Raw genomic sequence first — 18715 nt, 5'->3', positions numbered from 1 at the left:
TAGAGCAGGCTCAGTAACCTCTCCATTCGTCCTACCCCTGAGATTTTAGAAGCCTCTCTCCACTCAGCCTTCCCAATGATGCCACATTGGAGGCTCTTTCAGGGTCAGAAGAATGAGATCCAGCTTGTTGCTGGCTTTAGCATATGAATACACCTTGGGAAGCTTGCTAGGCTGTCCCATGTGGGCAGGAAACTCTCAGTAATTTGCTAGTTTCTCCCAGAGGGAGAAGTAGGTTATTTAGTGGTAACAAGAATATACAATAAATCGTGGGCCTGCAGCATTGAAGGGTGGCTAAGTTTTAGTCTCTGTGACTTATCAAGTGGTTACAAGGTTGTGTTGAAATCTCCAACTCATACTGTGTTGCTGCCAGTATCCTCTTTGATGTCTATTAGCAGTTGTTTTAACTATTTTGCTAGCCCCACATTGGGTGCGTACGTGTTTAGGAATATAATTTCTTCCTGACATACATATGACTTGATTATTAAGAGATGGTCTTATAACTTTTTTCAACCTGATATCTATGTCATCAGATGCTAGTATGGCTATTTTGTACTTTTTGAATTGTTTGCTTAAAGAATTGTTTTTCAGCCTTTGACTATGAGTCTGTGTTTGCTCTGACTGTTCAAATGTGTTTCTTGTAGGCAGCAGAATGTTGAATTCAATTTTTTAAATCCATTTGCATCACTTGTCTGTTAATTGATGCATTTAGTCCATTGACATTGAGAGATATTATTGTTCAGGGGTTTTGTGCCATCTTTCTGTAGAAATCTGTTGTGTTTGTGGGATTTGTCTTGTCTTACAGTAGCCCCTTTAGTTCTTTTTTTAAGGCTTGCTTTTGATCTATAAAGTTCCTGAACTGTTGTTTATCCATGAAGTTCTGTATCATTCCTTCAAATCTGAATGAGAGTCTAGCTGGGTAAAGTATTCTTAGTAAGGCCTTCAATTCATTAAGTTTTTTTTAGCTATATCCCACCATTGACTGCAGGTCTGCTATAAATGCAAGGGATGCTCCTTTGTATATAATTTCCTTCTTTGTTCTTACTGTTTTCAATATTGTATCTCTATCAATAATGAGGTATTTTTATTGGGTTCTCTTTTAACTAGTACCCTTCAGGCTTCTTGGATCTGAATGTCTGCATTCTCCAGTGTTGTAAACTTTTCAGTTTTGATATCTTTAACCGTTACTACCTCATTGGGATTGCCTCCCTGTCCCTCAGGGACTCTAATGACTGTTCTAATGTTGTTCCTCTTTAAGTTATCCCATAGTTCTCTTGAACAACCTTGAACTACATTGAGGTCTTTTTCCATCTTCTGTTGTTGTCTAGATGTTTCCTGCACCTCATCTTCAAGCTCACTGATTCTGTAGTTTACTATTAGGTTAATTTTCAGAGTTTGGATTAAGCCATAATGTAAAATTTTCTAGTAACATGTTATAAAAATATTTATTGCCACTTGTTCAAATACATTTTTTTTTAGTTTATCATATTTGCTTATAATTCTCTTTTGTTGATGCTCATTATGAAAATCAAAACTTTTATCATACATCTGTTTCTTAATGACAGAAGACTTGGATTTGATCTTCTCAATATTCAAAGAAACCTATTTGAAAAAGTGTCACTTTAATATGAACTTAAGGTCAGTGGACTGGAGGACTGGAGTGGGGTAGTGAATGTATCATTAAAGAATGATGATTTTATGAACAGTGAAGGCCAGAGAGGCTAAGAAGCTGCTCTTGTCCTTGGCTCAGACCTTTTCCCTTCTTCTCATGATGAAGCATCGCTGCCTCACTCATTTCTGACTTACAAGATTGCAGTTTAGTGGTGCTCAGTCTGGTATATTTTCATCAATAAGCAAGTCTTCTACTTGAGAAATTAATCTTTTCACTGAGATAATGCATCATTTGAATGGTGATACAATCTTTTTCTTTATGATGTGAAGTCTCCTTGACATCTGGGTCCCTTAACACAGGCTTAATATCCTAGGATTTTCCTGTTGTAGAATATACAATGATGTATGCTATTCATTTTTGTACTAACATTTCTGATTTTAATTTTTTATACATCCAATCTCAGAAAAAATCAAAGGAGTATAGGAATTTCCCTATGCATTCCTCACTTTTGTCTAAAAGCCACTTCTAAAAATGAATTACTTGACTGTCTTAATCATAAAATTATTATGAACCCATGACTTCATCAGCATAACCTGACCTGACTTATTAGAAACCAAAAAGGTCATTTCCCTTTCCAGAAGGTCAATATTACAAGTTGATCATTTTAAAATTCTGTACTCTCTGTATATCTAATTGCATATTTTGTCCACATAAAATATGACCTATGTTTGACTTCCCTTCATTTAGAAATTAATTTCATGACAAGGGTGTTCTATATTATTGAGTTAACCTTGTAAAAGGATATTTCAGCATTGTATCCATGTGTATTTTTACTATTTTTATTTTTCACTTTGTTCAGTGGTCTGTCCATTATGAAAATTTAAGAAAGTAATGCTGAGGTGTTTTGCACTTTAAATAATGCACAAAAGAGACAGCAACTAGACAACTTTAGCATGAAATTTATACACTCATGAGGAAGAGAAATGCATATTAGTGTGGGTAATAACAGCTGCTAGAAAGGATAAGCCCAAAAGATATCAAGATATAAAAGTGACATAAGTATACTTCTTGTTACTTCGCTATCCAGTGTTGGTGATTTTGTGATAGAAGGTCCATCATTCTTTGTTGAACTAGATTCTCCCAAAAGTCACCCAGGGCATCAGTGGGGACTGAGAATAATGTATTTTTCTCTCCACAGTTTTTCCCTGAGCCAGTTGTGCGGCTTTAGAGAGCAATTTGCTAGAGGAGGGCTAAGTCCCCACTGATGTCAAATACATATATTTTTAAATAGATCATCACACTTAAAATTTTTATTTGAGTCTACTTTCACTATTTATTAGCCAATACTAAGCATAAATTTTTGTGTAATGAATATCACAGTACTTATATTATGATTGGAGACTTCGTGGGAAGAGAACCAATCAATACTGTACATGAAGAATGTCAACTGTCTCCAGGCAATCAGTTCTGTAACCTGAGTCAGATTAAGAGCTTTAGCTGAACTCAGCAAACATTTATTGGGTATATGCTATTCTCATCAGCTGAAAACTTCAATGAATAGAAAAGGAATGTAATACTAAATGGAATTATTTTTGTATGTTTTTTAATAAAAAGAACTCTACAAGAAGAAAACATCCAATCCCATCAGAAAATGGGGTGATGAAATGAGCAGAAACTTTCTCAAAGAGAAATACAAATGGCCAAAAGGGACATGAAAAAATACTCTTTATCACTAATCATCAGAAAGGTGCAGATCAAAACAACAATGAGATATCAACTCACACCACAGAGACTGGCACACATCCAAAAGAACAAGAGCAACCAGTGTTGGCATGGATGTGGGGAAAAACGGACTCTCCTTCACTTCTGGTGGGAATGCCAACTGATCCAGCCTTTTTGGAAAACAATATGAATGTGTCTCAAAAAATTAGAAATTGAGCTTCCATTTGACCCACCAATACCACTTTTGGGGATATATCCTGGACATGCAAAAAATTCAGTAGAAATGACATCTGCACTTGTATATTTATTGCAGCACTGTTTACAATAGCCAGAATCTGGGAAAATCCCAAGTGCCTGAGAACAGATGATTGGTTAAAGAAACTTTGGTACATATATACAATAGAATACTATGCAGCTGCTAGAAAAGATGAAATCATGAAATTTGCATATAAGTGGATGGACATGGAGAGTATCACGCTAAGTGAAATGAGTCAGAGAGAGAGGGACACACATAAAATGACTGCACTCATTTGTGGAATAAAAGGCAACCTAATAGGAGACTAACACCTAAGGACAGTAGAGATAAGAGCCAGGAGGATCACTCCACAGTTTGGAAGCCGGCCTCACATGCTGGGGGAAAAGGCAGCTGGGACAGAGAAGGGACCACTAAGTAAATGGCTGGAGGGCTTGCTTGGGATGGGAGATGTATGCTAAAAGTAGACTATGGACCAAACATAATGGCTGCTTAGTACCTGTATTGCAAACCGTAACAGAGAGAGAGAGAGTAAAAGGAAATGTGTCTGCCTCAGGAGCAGGGGGAGGGAGGGATGGGGGTGGCAGGAGGGATACTGGGAACATTGATGGTGGAGAATGGGCACCAGTGGAGGATGGGTACTCGATCATTATATGACTGAAATGTAATCACGAAAGTTTGTAAGTCTATTACTATATCTCACGGTTATTCATTTTTAAAAAAGAAAGAAAAGGGCGTATTATTTTCCTACTCTACAAAATACAATTTTTTTTTGCTTTTTGGGTCACACCCAGCGATGCACAGGGGTCACTCCTGCCTTTGCACTCAGTAATTACTCCTGGCGGTAATCGGGGACTGTATGGGATGCTGGGGATCGAACCTGGGTCAGCCACATGCAAGGCAAATGCCCTACCTGCTGTACTATCGCTCCAGCCCCAACGAAATACAAATTTTGACAAAATTTCTCTGAGTGAGGTTTGCTAATTAGGTTTCCTTATGCTAAAATTATGGACTGAAATTATGCTTTAGACAGAAGAATCTAGAACAAGGTTCAATGTGGGATAATAGGAACAAGAGAGACAGTGAGATGGGTTTATAAAAGATCCTTTGCTATCTCATAGTTAATGACTTTCCTTCATGTCAAGGAAGTATATTGTGATCTGAGAATAAACTTCCAAATTCCCATTCAAGATATAACTTGAATTCCACTCATTCAACACCTCAATATTCCTTGTTTAAGTGATTTTTGATCAGGGGGGAACCTCCTAAATAGTACAGGGATCACTTCCAGTGGCAACTGTGCCTATAGATCAGTGCTAGGGAGCAAGGATGCAGTGCAGTAACAAGAATTACTTGGGCAATGTCAATGGTACATGTAGGAGACTCTAGGACCATACTCAGCAGTCCTCAGGGGGGTTATAGGGCTAGACCAAATGGTGGCCAGGAAGTCAAATAGTGCCAGGGATTGAATGGTTACAAGCATTCTAGCCACTATGCTATCTCCTGACCCTTGAGTGATTTTTTTTCACCTATAATATTAATAGGTAAGATTCAGAATCACCATCGAGAAAGATTTCTTCATTTACCAAAAGTAAGCTTGCCCAAACGACACATAAAATTAATAATTAAATATTATGGGATTCCAATTTGTGTTAGATGATGATAAAAACCTGAGACTCTTCGATATGAATGACCAAAAGGCACATGAAAAAGTGCTCTACATTACTAATCATCAGGGAGATGCAGATCAAAACAACCATGAGATACCACCTCACACCACAGAGACTGGCACACATCCAAAAGAACAAAAGCAACCTCTGTTGGAGAGGATGTGGGGAGAAAGGGACCCTTCTACACTACTGGTGGGAATGCCGACTGGTTCAGCCCTTCTGGAAAACAATATGGACGCTTTTCAAACAATTAGAAATTGAGCTCCCATTTGACCCAGCAATACCATTACTGGGAATATACCCCAAAGAAGCAAAAAAGTATAGTCAAAATGACATCTGCACCTATATGTTCATCGCAGCACTGTTTACAATAGCCAGAATCTGGAAAAAACCCAAGTGCCCGAGAACAGATGACTGGTTAAAGAAACTCTGGTACATCTATACAATGGAATACTATGCAGCTGTTAGAAAAAAAATGAAGTCATGAACTTTGCATATAAGTGGATCAATATGGAAAGTATCATGCTAAGTGAAATGAATCAGAAAGAGAGAGACAGACATAGAAAGATTGTACTCATCTGTGGAATATAAAATAACAGAATAGGAGACTAATATCCAAGAATAGTAGAAATAAGTACCAGGAGGTTGGCTCCATGGCTTGGAAGCTGGTCTCACATGCTGGGGAAAACGGCAGCTCAGATAGAGAAGGGAACACCAAGTAAAATGTGGTTGGAGATCCCGCCCGGGAAGGGAGATGCATGCTGAAAGTAGACTAGAGACTGAACACAATGGCCACTCAATCCCCCTATTGCAAACCACAACACCCAATTAGAGAGAGAGAGATCAAAACGGAATACCCTGCCACAGTGGCAGGGTGGATTGGGGGGGGGGGAGATGGGACTGGGGGGTGGGAGGGATGCTGGGTTTATTGGTGGTGAAGAATGGGCACTGGTAGAGTGATGTGTTTGGAACATTGTATGAGGGAAAAACAAGTTCTGAAATGTGTGAATCTGTATCTCTACCCTCATGGTGATTCACTAATTAAAGAATAAAATAAATTAAAAGAATAAAAATTAAAAAATTTTTAAAAAACAGAAAAAAAGAAAATATAAATTTAAAAGTGAAAAAAACAAACAAACAAACAAACCTGAGACTCTTCACTCTTAACTGGATTATAAAGTAGAAAACAGGGTGAACTAACTCTATAATAAAGTATATTAATAAATCATACCTAGAAGGAAAGATGGATTTACTGAAGACATAATTTTTTAAAATGCTGTAGTAACTTATATTATCTAGGAAAGTGGTATGTTTGATCATTTTTAGGATTTGGACAATGTCCATGTTTTGTCTATGTTTACACAATGATTTTGCTTTCTGTTTTAATCCATTTTAGTCTAATGTGGCTATTTAATACTGATTCTCTATGAAAGTACTCATGTATAACAGGAAAACAATAAAACCTAACAGTGATTAATAGGCCAGCTCCTGGCAACCTCAAACTATGATCAATTGCTAATAGGCAGTTCCCAGAACCTTATGCTATTTTACCTCTATTTATAACTACTGTTACCTTAAGGTAAGACAGAGCATAGAGAAACAGAGAGTGATCTATCAGGGACAGATTGATTAACTCTAAATAGAACTCCATTAGCTTATGACTTCTATAACATAGCACTGCACTGTAGTACTGTCATCCCATTGTTCATCGATTTGCGCGAGCGGGCACCAGTAACATCTCCGTTGTGAGACTTGTTGCTACTGTTTTTGGCATATTGAATGTGCCACGAGTATTAGCTTGCCAGGCTCTGCCGTGTGGGCGGGATACTCTCGGAAGCTTGCTGGGCTCTTCGAGAGGGATGGAGGAATCAAACTGAAAGTAAATTATATTGAAAAAATATATCTCCCTACAATGACTGCCTTTGACTGGACCTCAATCCCTAGTTCCTCACAAATATCTTAAATGTTAATGTGTCAGCATAAGAATATTAAAAGATCCAGCAAGCTAAGGAATAAGAATAATATCTGTCACAGAAATTCCTCTCATTCCACCCTTAACATTTAACATGACATACTTTTCTAAAAATGTTAATCAGAAAGTAATTGAGCCAAGTGAACTTTGTTTAATGTAACCAACATGCTCAAATTTCCTTTAAATACAGAAAATGGCACCAAATTCCAGAATATAAATATTCAAACAGGAACAAAAATCAAATTTCAAAAATCATGAATTACTGCAGGCAGAAAACATGGTATTTCAAGTCATTATATTGCCCTGTGTAATTGGAGCTTTTGAGACCATGGAAAGAAGAACTTATTTCACCACGACTGTGTAAGTAGAAAAAAGCAATAGTATTTTAGTTTCCTCACCAGAGACACCTTTGGCAAGTGCATCAACTCAAATTTTTTTAAATAACATATGAACTATGGAAACAAAAAGAAAAAGAAAAACCATAGGGAGGCTAGGGAAAGGGGGTCTACTCAGAGAAGTAGAGTAATTCAGAATTCTTGGAAGCTAAAACTCAGAAAATCCTTAGGCAGAGCATATTATTGATAGCCTCATATCCATGAGGCTGCTCAGAAATTCACCTCCCTGTCTCTACCAGTAGAGATATATAATTTTCAATACCTTTATAATACCCTTGTGAGAAGATTCTGATTGAACAGTCTCCCCTGTCTCAGAAAATCCCCTCAGCCCTCTCTGAGTGGAGGCTACAGCAGAACAGGGGATTTCCCAGTCATTCTGGCCTCTTAGTACAAAGTCTTCAGCTGGTGACTGCAGTGTCATCGCAGCGGATTTTTCTTATTGGTCAGAACCTGACCAGGCAGAGTTGGGTTTGGATGTTTTTAGATTTCCTTCTCAGTTTGATCCTCACCGTTGCTCTTCAACTCAGAACACTAGCTGCTGAGACTGCAAGAAGATGATGGCACTAAACAGAGCTCTGATTCTGGGGGTCCTTGCCCTGACCACGATGAGCCCCTGTGGAAGTGAAGACATTGTGGGTGAGTATATGACTGAGGAGTGTGGGAACTAGAATTGGGAAACAAGGAATTGGCGTAGAGAGGAAGAAAAATTGACATAGAAATAATATGGCTGGAGAAATAGTATAGTGGCTTAGATGTTTGCCATGCACACATCTGTGTGATTTGTCCTGGATTTGATCCTGGCACAGCTGATGTTCTCTGAGCACCATCAAGAGTGATCCCTGAGCACAGAGCCTGGACAGGCCCTGAACACAGACAGATGTGGCCCAAAATGCTCCGTCTTGCACCCAAAAAAGTATTAGAGACTCTTCAAAGGCGTTCTCAATATTAAACAGTTCTTAAAATGGTGTTTATTCCTTTCTCAGGAAACCAAATCTAAATTCATTCTCTACTACTTGTACTGTTGTAGAATTTATTCGGGATATTGTTCCATTGCTGATATCATATCCTGTGAATAGAGTCTCTGTTCACTTTCATGATTGTCTCAGAGATAAAATGTTTTCATGTGTGACTATTTTGTTACTAAAATTTCTGTTTCTCTAACTGACTGTGGAAGCTTCTCCTCTAAATTATCAGAAAATAATGAAACAGTGCTTAAATCAATGGTGCCATGAATTATGTATGTTATAAAGATCTATAGAGAAAACACAACCTTTTCATCTCATAATTCTCCATAATTGGAACTGACACAGGTGGGTGTAAGTAAATAAGCCCAGTCGAATACCTTTAGACAAGTCATCATTTGATCTGTTACCCCACAAATAATTACACAAACTTAGCATAAAACATTGTTTATAAATGACCACATAAATGGTATGGACTATTCTTAGTTTTTTAATTTTTACAATTTAAAGTATAGCTTCTTTTTTCCCTTAACAGAGTTTTTTTAATTGAGAAATTTATGGTAAAAATTTTGGTGAATTAAATTATATTGTTTTTAAATTGTCAGTCCAAATTTCCTGTCCTTCACCCCATCTAAGGAACTCCTGCATGAGGAATGGGGAAGTACAAATTCATACATAAACTGCATTCTTCAACTTTCTTTACACCTGAGGACTGTTATCTATCTGCACACTGTTCATGGACCTCCTATTATAACATCTTGGCAGACCACAGGTTGTCAATCCTTCTACATCTGCAGACCGATATTGATCAGCTGAAAATTAATGTCTTAGGCCTGCCTCACTACCTTTGCTGTCCACCTCTTCCACCCTCTCTTCACACGTTCCTTTATCCTCTTGTCCTCAGAATCCATGCCTGATTCTTTTCCCTGTTGTTCCACAGACATGAAGAATGATCTCTAAATCCTGAATTAAAAAGCTAAACAGTTCAAAGGGAAAATCAAATGGAACTCACTCTATTTTTCAGTAACTTTGTAAACCATGGCTGCTTCCAGTCTAATTTTTTCCCTGGAAGTTTCCTAAACTATAATAAAACAGTTGTGTTTGTTTTGTTGATTTGGTTGAGTTTAGGTTTGGGTGTCTGGGCCACACCCAGCAATGATCAGGGGTTACTCCTGCCTCTGCACTCAGGAATTACTCTTCATGGGGCTTGGGGAACTGTATGGGATGCCTGAAATCAAACCAGGGTCAACTGTGTGCAAAGCAAGCATCCTACTCACTGTATTATCTCTCTGGCTACTATAATTAAAAAGTTTAAAAAGATATATTGTATATATACTTTATATTATATATAAATTTAGATATGTTGTATCTATCTATATATAAGATATATAGATATACATATATATCTATATAGAGAGAGATATATACAAATTTAGATATATTGTATATATATAGAGAGAGTCTCTTACCCGGGCACCTGGCTGTCTTCCCCGGGGACCCCTCAGAGGGGATGGGCTCCAGCTACCCTCCCCACCCCGAGCAGAGCTCCCGACGACCAAAGACCACCAGAACCTAGCTACAGCCATGCTCAAGGCCCCTCTCCACACGTTCAGACAAGCCTCATGCATGAAGGTACCGGCAGAGGAACCCAGGTGTGTGTAATCCCATCAACGGCCAACATCCAGAGACTTAAAAGCAAGCTCCCAGAAGCGATATCTAATAACCTACTTCTCCCTCTGGGAGAAACTAGCAAGCTACTGAGAGTTTCCTGCCCACATGGGGCAGCCTTGCAAGTTTCCCATGGTGTAATAATATGCTAAAGCCAGTAACAAGCTGGATCTCATTCCCCTGACCCTGAAAGAGGCTCCAATGCGGCATCATTGGGAAGGCCAAGTGGAGAGAGGCTTTTAAAATCTCAGGGATAGGACGACTGGAGTGGTTACTGAGCCCACTCGAGAAATCGATGATCAAAGGGATTTTGTGATTTCCTGATTCGTGATTTGTGATATATACTTTCCTTTATAGAGTGCTCAGATTAGTCATAAAAACAAGTGGTACAGGAAAGAAGAAAGACCTAGAAAGTCATTGCTAAACAGAAGTCCAGTAGAGGCTGAAATTATAAAAATTAATTGATTCTAAGTAGTCTAGAATTAAGTGTTCTTCCAGAAAAAGTTGGCTCAGTGTGTTTTAATGTTCTATGCATAAAATTTTTCCATTATCAGTATTGTAAATTATGGTGCCTAAAATAAAAATGTTTTTAAATGCTGATATCCTAGAGCAATAATCAAATTAACTGGAGATATTGTGTCAAGTGAGATTAGTCAGATTGAGAAGGACAAATACCAGTTAATCTCACTCATACATGGTAAACACATAGAAAAAAAGTGAATAAATAGCTTCTAAAACCCTTGGCTGTGGATCACAAAATGAAGGTCATCAAGTGGGGGTGGGAGATGGGGGTGTGTAAAAAGTGAGGGAGAGAATTAAAATCAGACTAGAGGCAACATAAGGACAATAGTGTAAGTCTTGGAGGATGGGTGCAAGAACTTTATGTCAATACCACACTTCAATACAACTTTAACATGCTTTTAACCATGTAACCTAAACTACAATAAAAATATTTTAACAAAACAAAAAATCAGATAAAAATAGGAATCACATATAATTACAGTAGGAAAAGGAAGTCCAGAAAGCTCACTACAAAGATAGGAGGTCTTCATGGGAAGGGGGCGTAACCGGCACGCCCTCGGCCCAGATAAACCCGGAGCCACTGAGCGCGAATCGGACCCTCTGCGCCTAAAGACTTTGACTCCAAAGATGTAACACATTCGGGCATCCAGCGCAGCACCCGAGAGCGATGCATTGGGACACCAAACTGGGCTACAACTCGGTGCTGCTGGGGGTGGATTTCTTTTCCTCCCCACCCTGTCTTCCTGCATGGAAAGTGGCGGGCTGGCGGCACCATGTGGCAGGCGCCATCTTCTGATTCCAGACCCACAGGTATTCGGATTTTACTTTCGGGGCTCCCAGGAACTCATGGGAAGGGGGCGTAACCGGCACGCCCTCGGCCCAGATAAACCCGGAGCCGCTGAGCGCGAATCGGACCCTCCGCGCCTAAAAACTTTGAATTCAGAGACTTCTTACAGCAATGCCCTGGGACTGTGAGCTGGGCTATGTAATTTCTGGCAGAATTTTCCCTGGACTTTATACAGAAATCCAAAACCGCGCGGACGCGGCAGACTTAACATTTATAATTGTCAGCAATGTGAATCGGTTCCATTTGAACAGGTCTGACTTGGGGGGGAAACTCCAAATAATAACATTAAGTTTTTGTTGAAAATATTGAAGGTTTTTAATGTAGCAGCCACCTCTGGACTGTGAACTAAGCAAAAGCCCCACACTGGCCGACATGGCGTGGCGTACACCATACTATGAGGCGCAGGAAGGGGGATGAGGGAGATAAAGAAAAAAAAAAAAGAAGGGAAAAGGAAAAAGAGAAAAAAAAAGAGAGAGAGAGAGTTATGTCAACTATAGTGAGTTTTGTGTTGAATTATGGAATGTAATCAAGGTAAAGAAAAAATGAAGTGAAATTCATTAGTTATACAGTAGGGGGTAGGGGGTGGGGGCGGGGGTATACTGGGGTTTCTGGTGGTGGAATATGGGCACTGGTGAAGGGATGGGTGTTTGAATATTGTATAACTGACATATAAACCTGAGAACTTTGTAACTTTCCACATGGTGATTTAATAAAAATTAAAAAAAAAAAGAAATAAAATTGAGGCCCTTATGTTTACATCTTTGGCTTAGCCACACATAAGCTTAATTTTATGGATGATTTATTAATTATGAATATATGTATTCTGTGAAATATAGTATTGTTCAATTCCAAAATAGTCAGTATCTATTAGCAAAAATCGTTTATAGTGATATTTATTTTGGTGACAAAATAAATAACCATGTTTAAGGATAAAAAAAAAAAAAAAGATAGGAGGTCTTAATGGATGACCCTTTAAATAACCCGTGAAGAGGGTCATGCTGTGCAGGGAAGTGAGCTAGATGAGAAATAGAGGATGTTAAAGGATGGGCAAAAAACCTGACTAGGAAGCTTCGCAAAAGAGTTCCTAATTAAAGTTCCAGAATGTTAAGAACGAATTAACTATGCCTGGGAAATCCTAGAAACTAGCACAAAAAAAACAGACACCTTTAATTATCAAGAAACTTGAAAGAATAACATAGTTTGGTAGCTGAAAGATTTGTATTTTTTTGGCTTTTGGTATGTTGTTATTATTTGAGATATCATGATTTAAAGCACAATTAAAATGTGTGCTTTATTCATAGATGTTACTGCACCACATTTGTCAACAGAACGTTAATATCTCTCTACCACTCTCCTTAGGTCCCTTCTTATCTTCTCCCCTCTTTCCCTTTATCCCAACCTCCCTAATCTCCACATGGCAGACTCAATTCTGTTAGCAGAATTTCAGCTTGTTTTCACTTTCTATCCTATATTCCCTTGAAATTTCTTTGTCCTCTCATCTGCTGTTTGACACTTGGATTGTTTCCAGATCTTGGCACTGCAAATGGTACTTTAATGAACATAGATATGCATATATCTTCTTGAATTCTTTTTTTTTTTTTTAAAGATTGGAATTCTTTTTTTTTTTTTTTTTTTTTTTTGCTTTTTGGGTCACACCTGGCAATGCACAGGGGTTACTCCTGGCTCTGCACTCAGGAATTACCCTGGCTGTGCTCAGGGGACCATATGGGATGCTGGGATTTGAACCCGGGTCGGCCGTGTGCAAGGCAAACGCCCTACCCAATGTGCTATCTCTCCAGCCCCTTCTTGAATTCTTAATTTTGCATTTTGGAATATATATCAAGAAGAGGGAATCCTGATTTTTTTTAGATTCTCCCTACTGTTATTTAAGACAATGAATCTGCTTGGTTTAGATACAGGCCAATCTCATTAATGTAAGGTGACTATCTCTTTGTCATTTTGATCTGCACTCCCTGATAACCAGTGATGATGAGCACAGTTTCATATGCCTATTGACCATCTGTGTATTTCTCTTTGAATTCTATTAGTATATAGATATAATACAAATAGTTCAAATAGAGTAGAGGCATCTATTCTATTTATTGACTGTATAAAATTGTCTATAGTCCCATTACAGAACTCAACACATAACACATAACTTTTTCCTGTATTCCTAATTCTTGCACGATCTAGTGAACAACTTGATACAAGACCATGCTGATTTGTGTCTTTACTTTCTAAATGCCTGGCATCTTTTTGGTGTTCAGTAAATAAAAACAAATGAGGGAATGGCTTATAAGTGTGTTGAAAATAAATTGTCCAGTCAGATTCACTAGGTGGAGTCATACTATAATGTGTAGCTCTCTTTGATAGCCTCAACAAGCACATTGTCCATTACCTCAGACTTTCAATTAATATTAGGGTTTAATTGTAAGTAGAAGAGAAATTAAGTAACTTCTTCCAAGAAAAGAGAGAAAGATAAGGGTTAGAGAGTGAAGAAAAGAGGTAAGTAATGACAGAATTCTAAAACCTAATAAAGATTTCTTTTTTTATTTCAGAAGTAGTCAGATTCCCTAAGAATGACTGTTCTCAGAAGGATCTTAGAATTACTGTGTACATAATTTTGTAATATCATCATGTTATTGCATGTTATTATTATATAAATGTTCTAATATCATGCAACACAGAACTTTTTAATAAGTGAGATTCCTTAGAAAAATAAGATAAAATGATATTTATATTTAGATTGGTTCCATATTTTGTCTGTAGCAAATAATGTTGCAATGAAGGTAGAGGTCATGTGTCTTTCAAGTTGGTTGTTTCTGCATTCTGGGATCATGGGGGAGACCCTAGTAAAACGGATAAAGGGGGCCAATTGTATGGTGGTGGATAAAAACTAGGCTTTTGGTGATGGCCACATTGTAGAAAATAAAGATATCTAATTTAAATGCATACATTTTCAATGTTATCTCACCTCTTTTTGTTTTGCTTTGTTTTGTTGGGGGGGGGGGCGGGTTGGACCATACCCAGCAGTACTCTGGAATTACTCCTTGTTCTATGCTCAGGGATCACTCCTGGTGGTATTCAAGGAAACATATGGGGTTCCAGGGATCAAACCAACATAAACACCCAACCCACCATACTATTGCTCTAGCCCATCACTTCTTTTTTTAAAAAAAAAAAGAAGAAAAAATGAGCAGAGAATTCTTATGTATAGAAATGCTCTTCTGAACCTTTCTGACAGGAAAGGAACCAAAATTAGCAACTTATTAATCTATAAAGTAAGTGAAAGGTAAAATTATGAAACAGAAGAAAATAAATTCGATGTCTGGTGAAGAAAGCCAAAACTACAGTAATTTGTTTCTTCTTCCTTGTCATTAGAATCTTCATAAACTTATGATGTATAAAACACTGAGTTAAGCACATGCACACAGTGAAGGAATAGCTGACTAATACCCAAGAATAGTAGAGATAAGGGCCAAGAGGACCATTCCTGGAAGCCGGCCTCACATGCTGGGGGAAAAGGCAGCTGGGATAGAGAAGGGATCATCAACTAAATGATGCTTGGAGTGCTCACTGGGGATGGGAGATGTGTGCTGAAAGTTGACTATGGACCAAACATGAGGGCCACTTAGTAATTGTATTGCAAACCATAACACCCAAAAGGAGCGAGAGTAAAAGGGAATGTGCCTGCCACAGAGGAAGGGGAAGAGATGGGGTGGGGTGGTGGGACGGATACTGGGAACATTGGTGGTGGAGAATGGGCACTGGTGGAGATATGGGTACTCTATCATTGTATGACTGAAATGTAATCACAAAAGCTTGTAAGTCAGAAAATAAATAAATAAAGAGTTGGAGGTTTCATCTAGAGACTGTTCTAAAGATGAATCCCACAATGTGTGAAAGTCAATATGTTCTGTCACTTGCTTTAAAGACTCTTTTTCTCTCCCTGTTTCTTCTGTCTTCCCACTCCTTGCCCACACTCATCAGCTGACCATGTTGCCTCCTATGGCACAAATGTCTACCATTCTTATGGACCCTCTGGCCAGTACACCCATGAGTTTGATGGAGACGAGGAATTCTACGTGGATCTGGAGAAGAAGGAAACAGTCTGGAAGCTGCCTGTGTTTAGCCAATTCACAAGTTTTGACCCACAGATTGCACTGAGAAACATAAATGTCGCAAAATTCAACTTAGATCTTCTGATTAAATACTCCAATCAAACTGCTGCTACCAATAGTAGGTGTTTAACTCCTATTATTGAATTTTACTCTTTATTACAGATCTCATTCCCTTATTCCTAGGAATACATATTCTTCACTTTCCAATAAAGCTCTCTCTCCTATCCAAGGAGTTACAAGGTTGTCTCATAGTTATTATGGAAACTTCATCCTTTCCCACCTCACAAATCATATATTCCCAGCAATATAAGGAATTTTACTTCCCATAACACAATCCTTGACTCCTTCAAAGAGAGATGTCATAGATTTCCTACCTTGCCTACAAAGACAAGGGCTCAGGTATAAAATACAGGCCGTGTACATAGTTTCACAAGCATAAGGAAAAGAAGAGCTCTTAGCTGGGGAAATGGGAGTTGGTGGGTTTTCCCTTGGTAGAATCTGGAACTTCAGGGAAGATTTATTCATAATTTATTCAGTACTGTTTCCTCACCACAGAGGTTCCTGAGGTGACTGTGTTCCCCAAGTTTCCTGTGATGCTGGGTGAGGCCAACATCCTCATCTGTCTTGTGGACAACATCTTCCCTCCTGTGATCAACATTACATGGTTGAAAAATAAGCAACCAGTCATGGAAGGTGTTGCTGAAACCAGCTTCCACCCCAATAATGATCACTCCTTCTCTAAGATGAGTTACCTCACCTTTCTCCCTTCTGCTGATGATATTTATGACTGCAAGATAGAGCACTGGGGCCTGGATGAGCCACTTCTGAAACACTGGGGTAGGTATGACTTTAAGCATACTTGATCCCTGACTTTTCTCTCAGTACCAGAATATTCTGCATTTTGACCCCTAATTCTCAGACTTTGACCTCATCATTTCAAGCTTTTCCAAAATAAAACACTTCCTAAATTCAATCTCCCAAGTCTTTGTACAATGAGTCCCTCCCTACCCCATCCCACCCTCTTGCAAAGGAAAACATTATATTCTGACCCCCCTTATATTTCTCTTTTACAGAAGCTGAGATTCCAACTCCCATGTCAGAGTTGACAGAAACTGTGGTCTGTGCTCTGGGATTGGCTCTGGGCCTTGTGGGCATCATGGTGGGCACTGTCTTCATTATCCAAGGCCTGCGTTCAAGTGCCACCTCCAGACACCAAGGGCCTTTGTAAATCACATCATGGAAGAAAAGGTAAATATGCAGGTTTGTTAGACCTGGAGAGAAAGTTCAAGAGGGAGAAAAGCAGGAGAAGGTTGCGGATACAAATGTGGTTGAAAAGTGGCAGAATTGGAAAAAGATCTGATTATGGCACAGGAGTGCCCCGGGATGCAATAATCTCATGTCTGTTCTGTTGCAGGCCTGATAATCTCCAAGAGTGGAAGAGTGGAAACGCTAGATGACCTAGTTCTACTTTATTTTTCACTTCAAAAAAAGTATTCAAAAATACTTACTTAGCATGTTTCCTTAGTTGCTTACTCCAACACCTCTTCTCTCAACTCTTCGGTATTTAAAGTGCTCTATTAGCCAAAAACTCACATGATCTTTATAGTTTTCACCACCTCTTGAGTTTTTCACTCATTTGTTACCTATTATAGAATCACTTGGATTTTCTACTGAACTCCCTAATTCTACATTTGCTATGATATCTCCATGGAAGCAATAAATGCCCCTCCACACACTTTAAAGGTCTTTTTGCTGCAATTTTTCCTTTTATCTCAAGGTTAACCAGGATCTTATATTTCAGACCCATTTAATATTGCACTGTCGTACTGTTGTCCCGTTGTTCGTCAATTTGCTCAAGCAGGCACCAGTAATGTCTCCATCGTGAGACTTGCTGCTACTGTTTTTGGCATATCGAATACACCGCGGTAACTTGAAGGCTCTGCAGTGCAGGCGGGATACTCTCGGTAGCTTGCTGGGCTCTGCCATGTGGGCAGGATACTCTTGGTAGCTTGCTGGGCTCTCCAAGAGAGACAGAGGAATTGAACCCAGGTCTGCCACATGCAAGGCAAACGCCTTACCAACTGTGCTATCACTCCAGTCCCTGAGTCCATGGCACCTGAAGAAATCAGGTGGTGGGGATCAATTCCCAAACCTGGAAAACCAAGCAGACTTCAAGTGTGGCCTGACGACCACCTGGTGGGGCTGGCAGGGCTCAGGCATGTGCCGAGCAGAAACTCATCACAGACTTTACCGGTCCTAGTCTTCCCAGTGGGTCTTGGGTGGCGGAGGTGGATTGGGAAAAGGTGACCGTCCTTCTCTCCTCCCTGACTCATATGAGCCACCTGTGGGGTCCACCGACATCACTCGACCTCTTATACTCTAGCCCACTGATGTACCAAAAGTAGCACACGTTTGTTTGGGTTTTACATACACACCATTGTGTCTTTCCTAAGCTGCTCCCTCCAGGACGGGCTCTAGCATAGAGACCTTTGTTTTTGCTTGTTCAAGAAGATCTCTGTGGGACCGGGTGAAGGCACTTGCCTTGCATGTAGCTGACCCCAGTTTGTTCTGGGCCTCAGCTCAGCTATCACTAGGGCGGGGCCGCTGGGCACTGCTGGTTGTGTTCCACACACTCTCTTAGCACGCACACATGATTCTGCAGTTACTCTCTTCCTTCACTAGTTTGTTTACAATTGATTTTTGTAGATAAGGTCAGTAGTAGTTAAGGGAGTTTACCATCAAGATAGAAGCAAAGAAATATACTTCCTTGTAAGTAACTACAAGTTTAGTAGTTTCAACATAGCCTGCATTAAAAACCTCATCCCAAGGTTTTTAGATGATGTTACATTGCATTGCCCTCTGGGGTTTGATTTGATTTTATTAGCTATTGTCATGCTTCCTTTTAGAACTCTTTTTTTTGTTTGTTTAATCTTATATTTAAACAACAGTTTTAAAAAATTGTGAGCTAATTAGA

General features: G+C 39.1%; 1 protein-coding gene across 1 annotated transcript; it reads left to right on the top strand.

Moving 5' to 3' along the window:
• Positions 1 to 8137: 8137 nt before the first annotated feature.
• LOC101544551 (HLA class II histocompatibility antigen, DQ alpha 2 chain) lies at positions 8138 to 17458 on the top strand. Its single transcript, XM_004617683.2, has 5 exons — positions 8138 to 8257; positions 15611 to 15859; positions 16297 to 16578; positions 16815 to 16989; positions 17156 to 17458. Exons 1-4 carry the CDS (start codon positions 8176 to 8178, stop codon positions 16967 to 16969), a joined length of 768 nt encoding a protein of 255 aa, XP_004617740.2. The 5' UTR covers positions 8138 to 8175; the 3' UTR covers positions 16970 to 16989; positions 17156 to 17458.
• Positions 17459 to 18715: the final 1257 nt, after the last annotated feature.

This window comes from Sorex araneus, chromosome 2 (assembly GCF_027595985.1).
Source record: "Sorex araneus isolate mSorAra2 chromosome 2, mSorAra2.pri, whole genome shotgun sequence".
Taxonomy (NCBI): domain Eukaryota; kingdom Metazoa; phylum Chordata; class Mammalia; order Eulipotyphla; family Soricidae; genus Sorex; species Sorex araneus.
The sequence above is the reverse complement of the archived record's forward strand: the minus strand, read 5'-3'. Positions and strand labels throughout refer to the sequence as shown.

Bases quoted from the DNA above. Each gene is read 5' to 3' on its own strand.
- LOC101544551 (XM_004617683.2), top strand. From the start codon at position 8,176: ATGATGGCACTAAACAGAGCTCTGATTCTGGGGGTCCTTGCCCTGACC. The intron at 15,860-16,296 runs GTAGGTGTTTAA...TCCTCACCACAG, and splicing joins TCAAACTGCTGCTACCAATA to AGGTTCCTGAGGTGACTGTG. The intron at 16,579-16,814 runs GTAGGTATGACT...TCTCTTTTACAG, and splicing joins GCCACTTCTGAAACACTGGG to AAGCTGAGATTCCAACTCCC.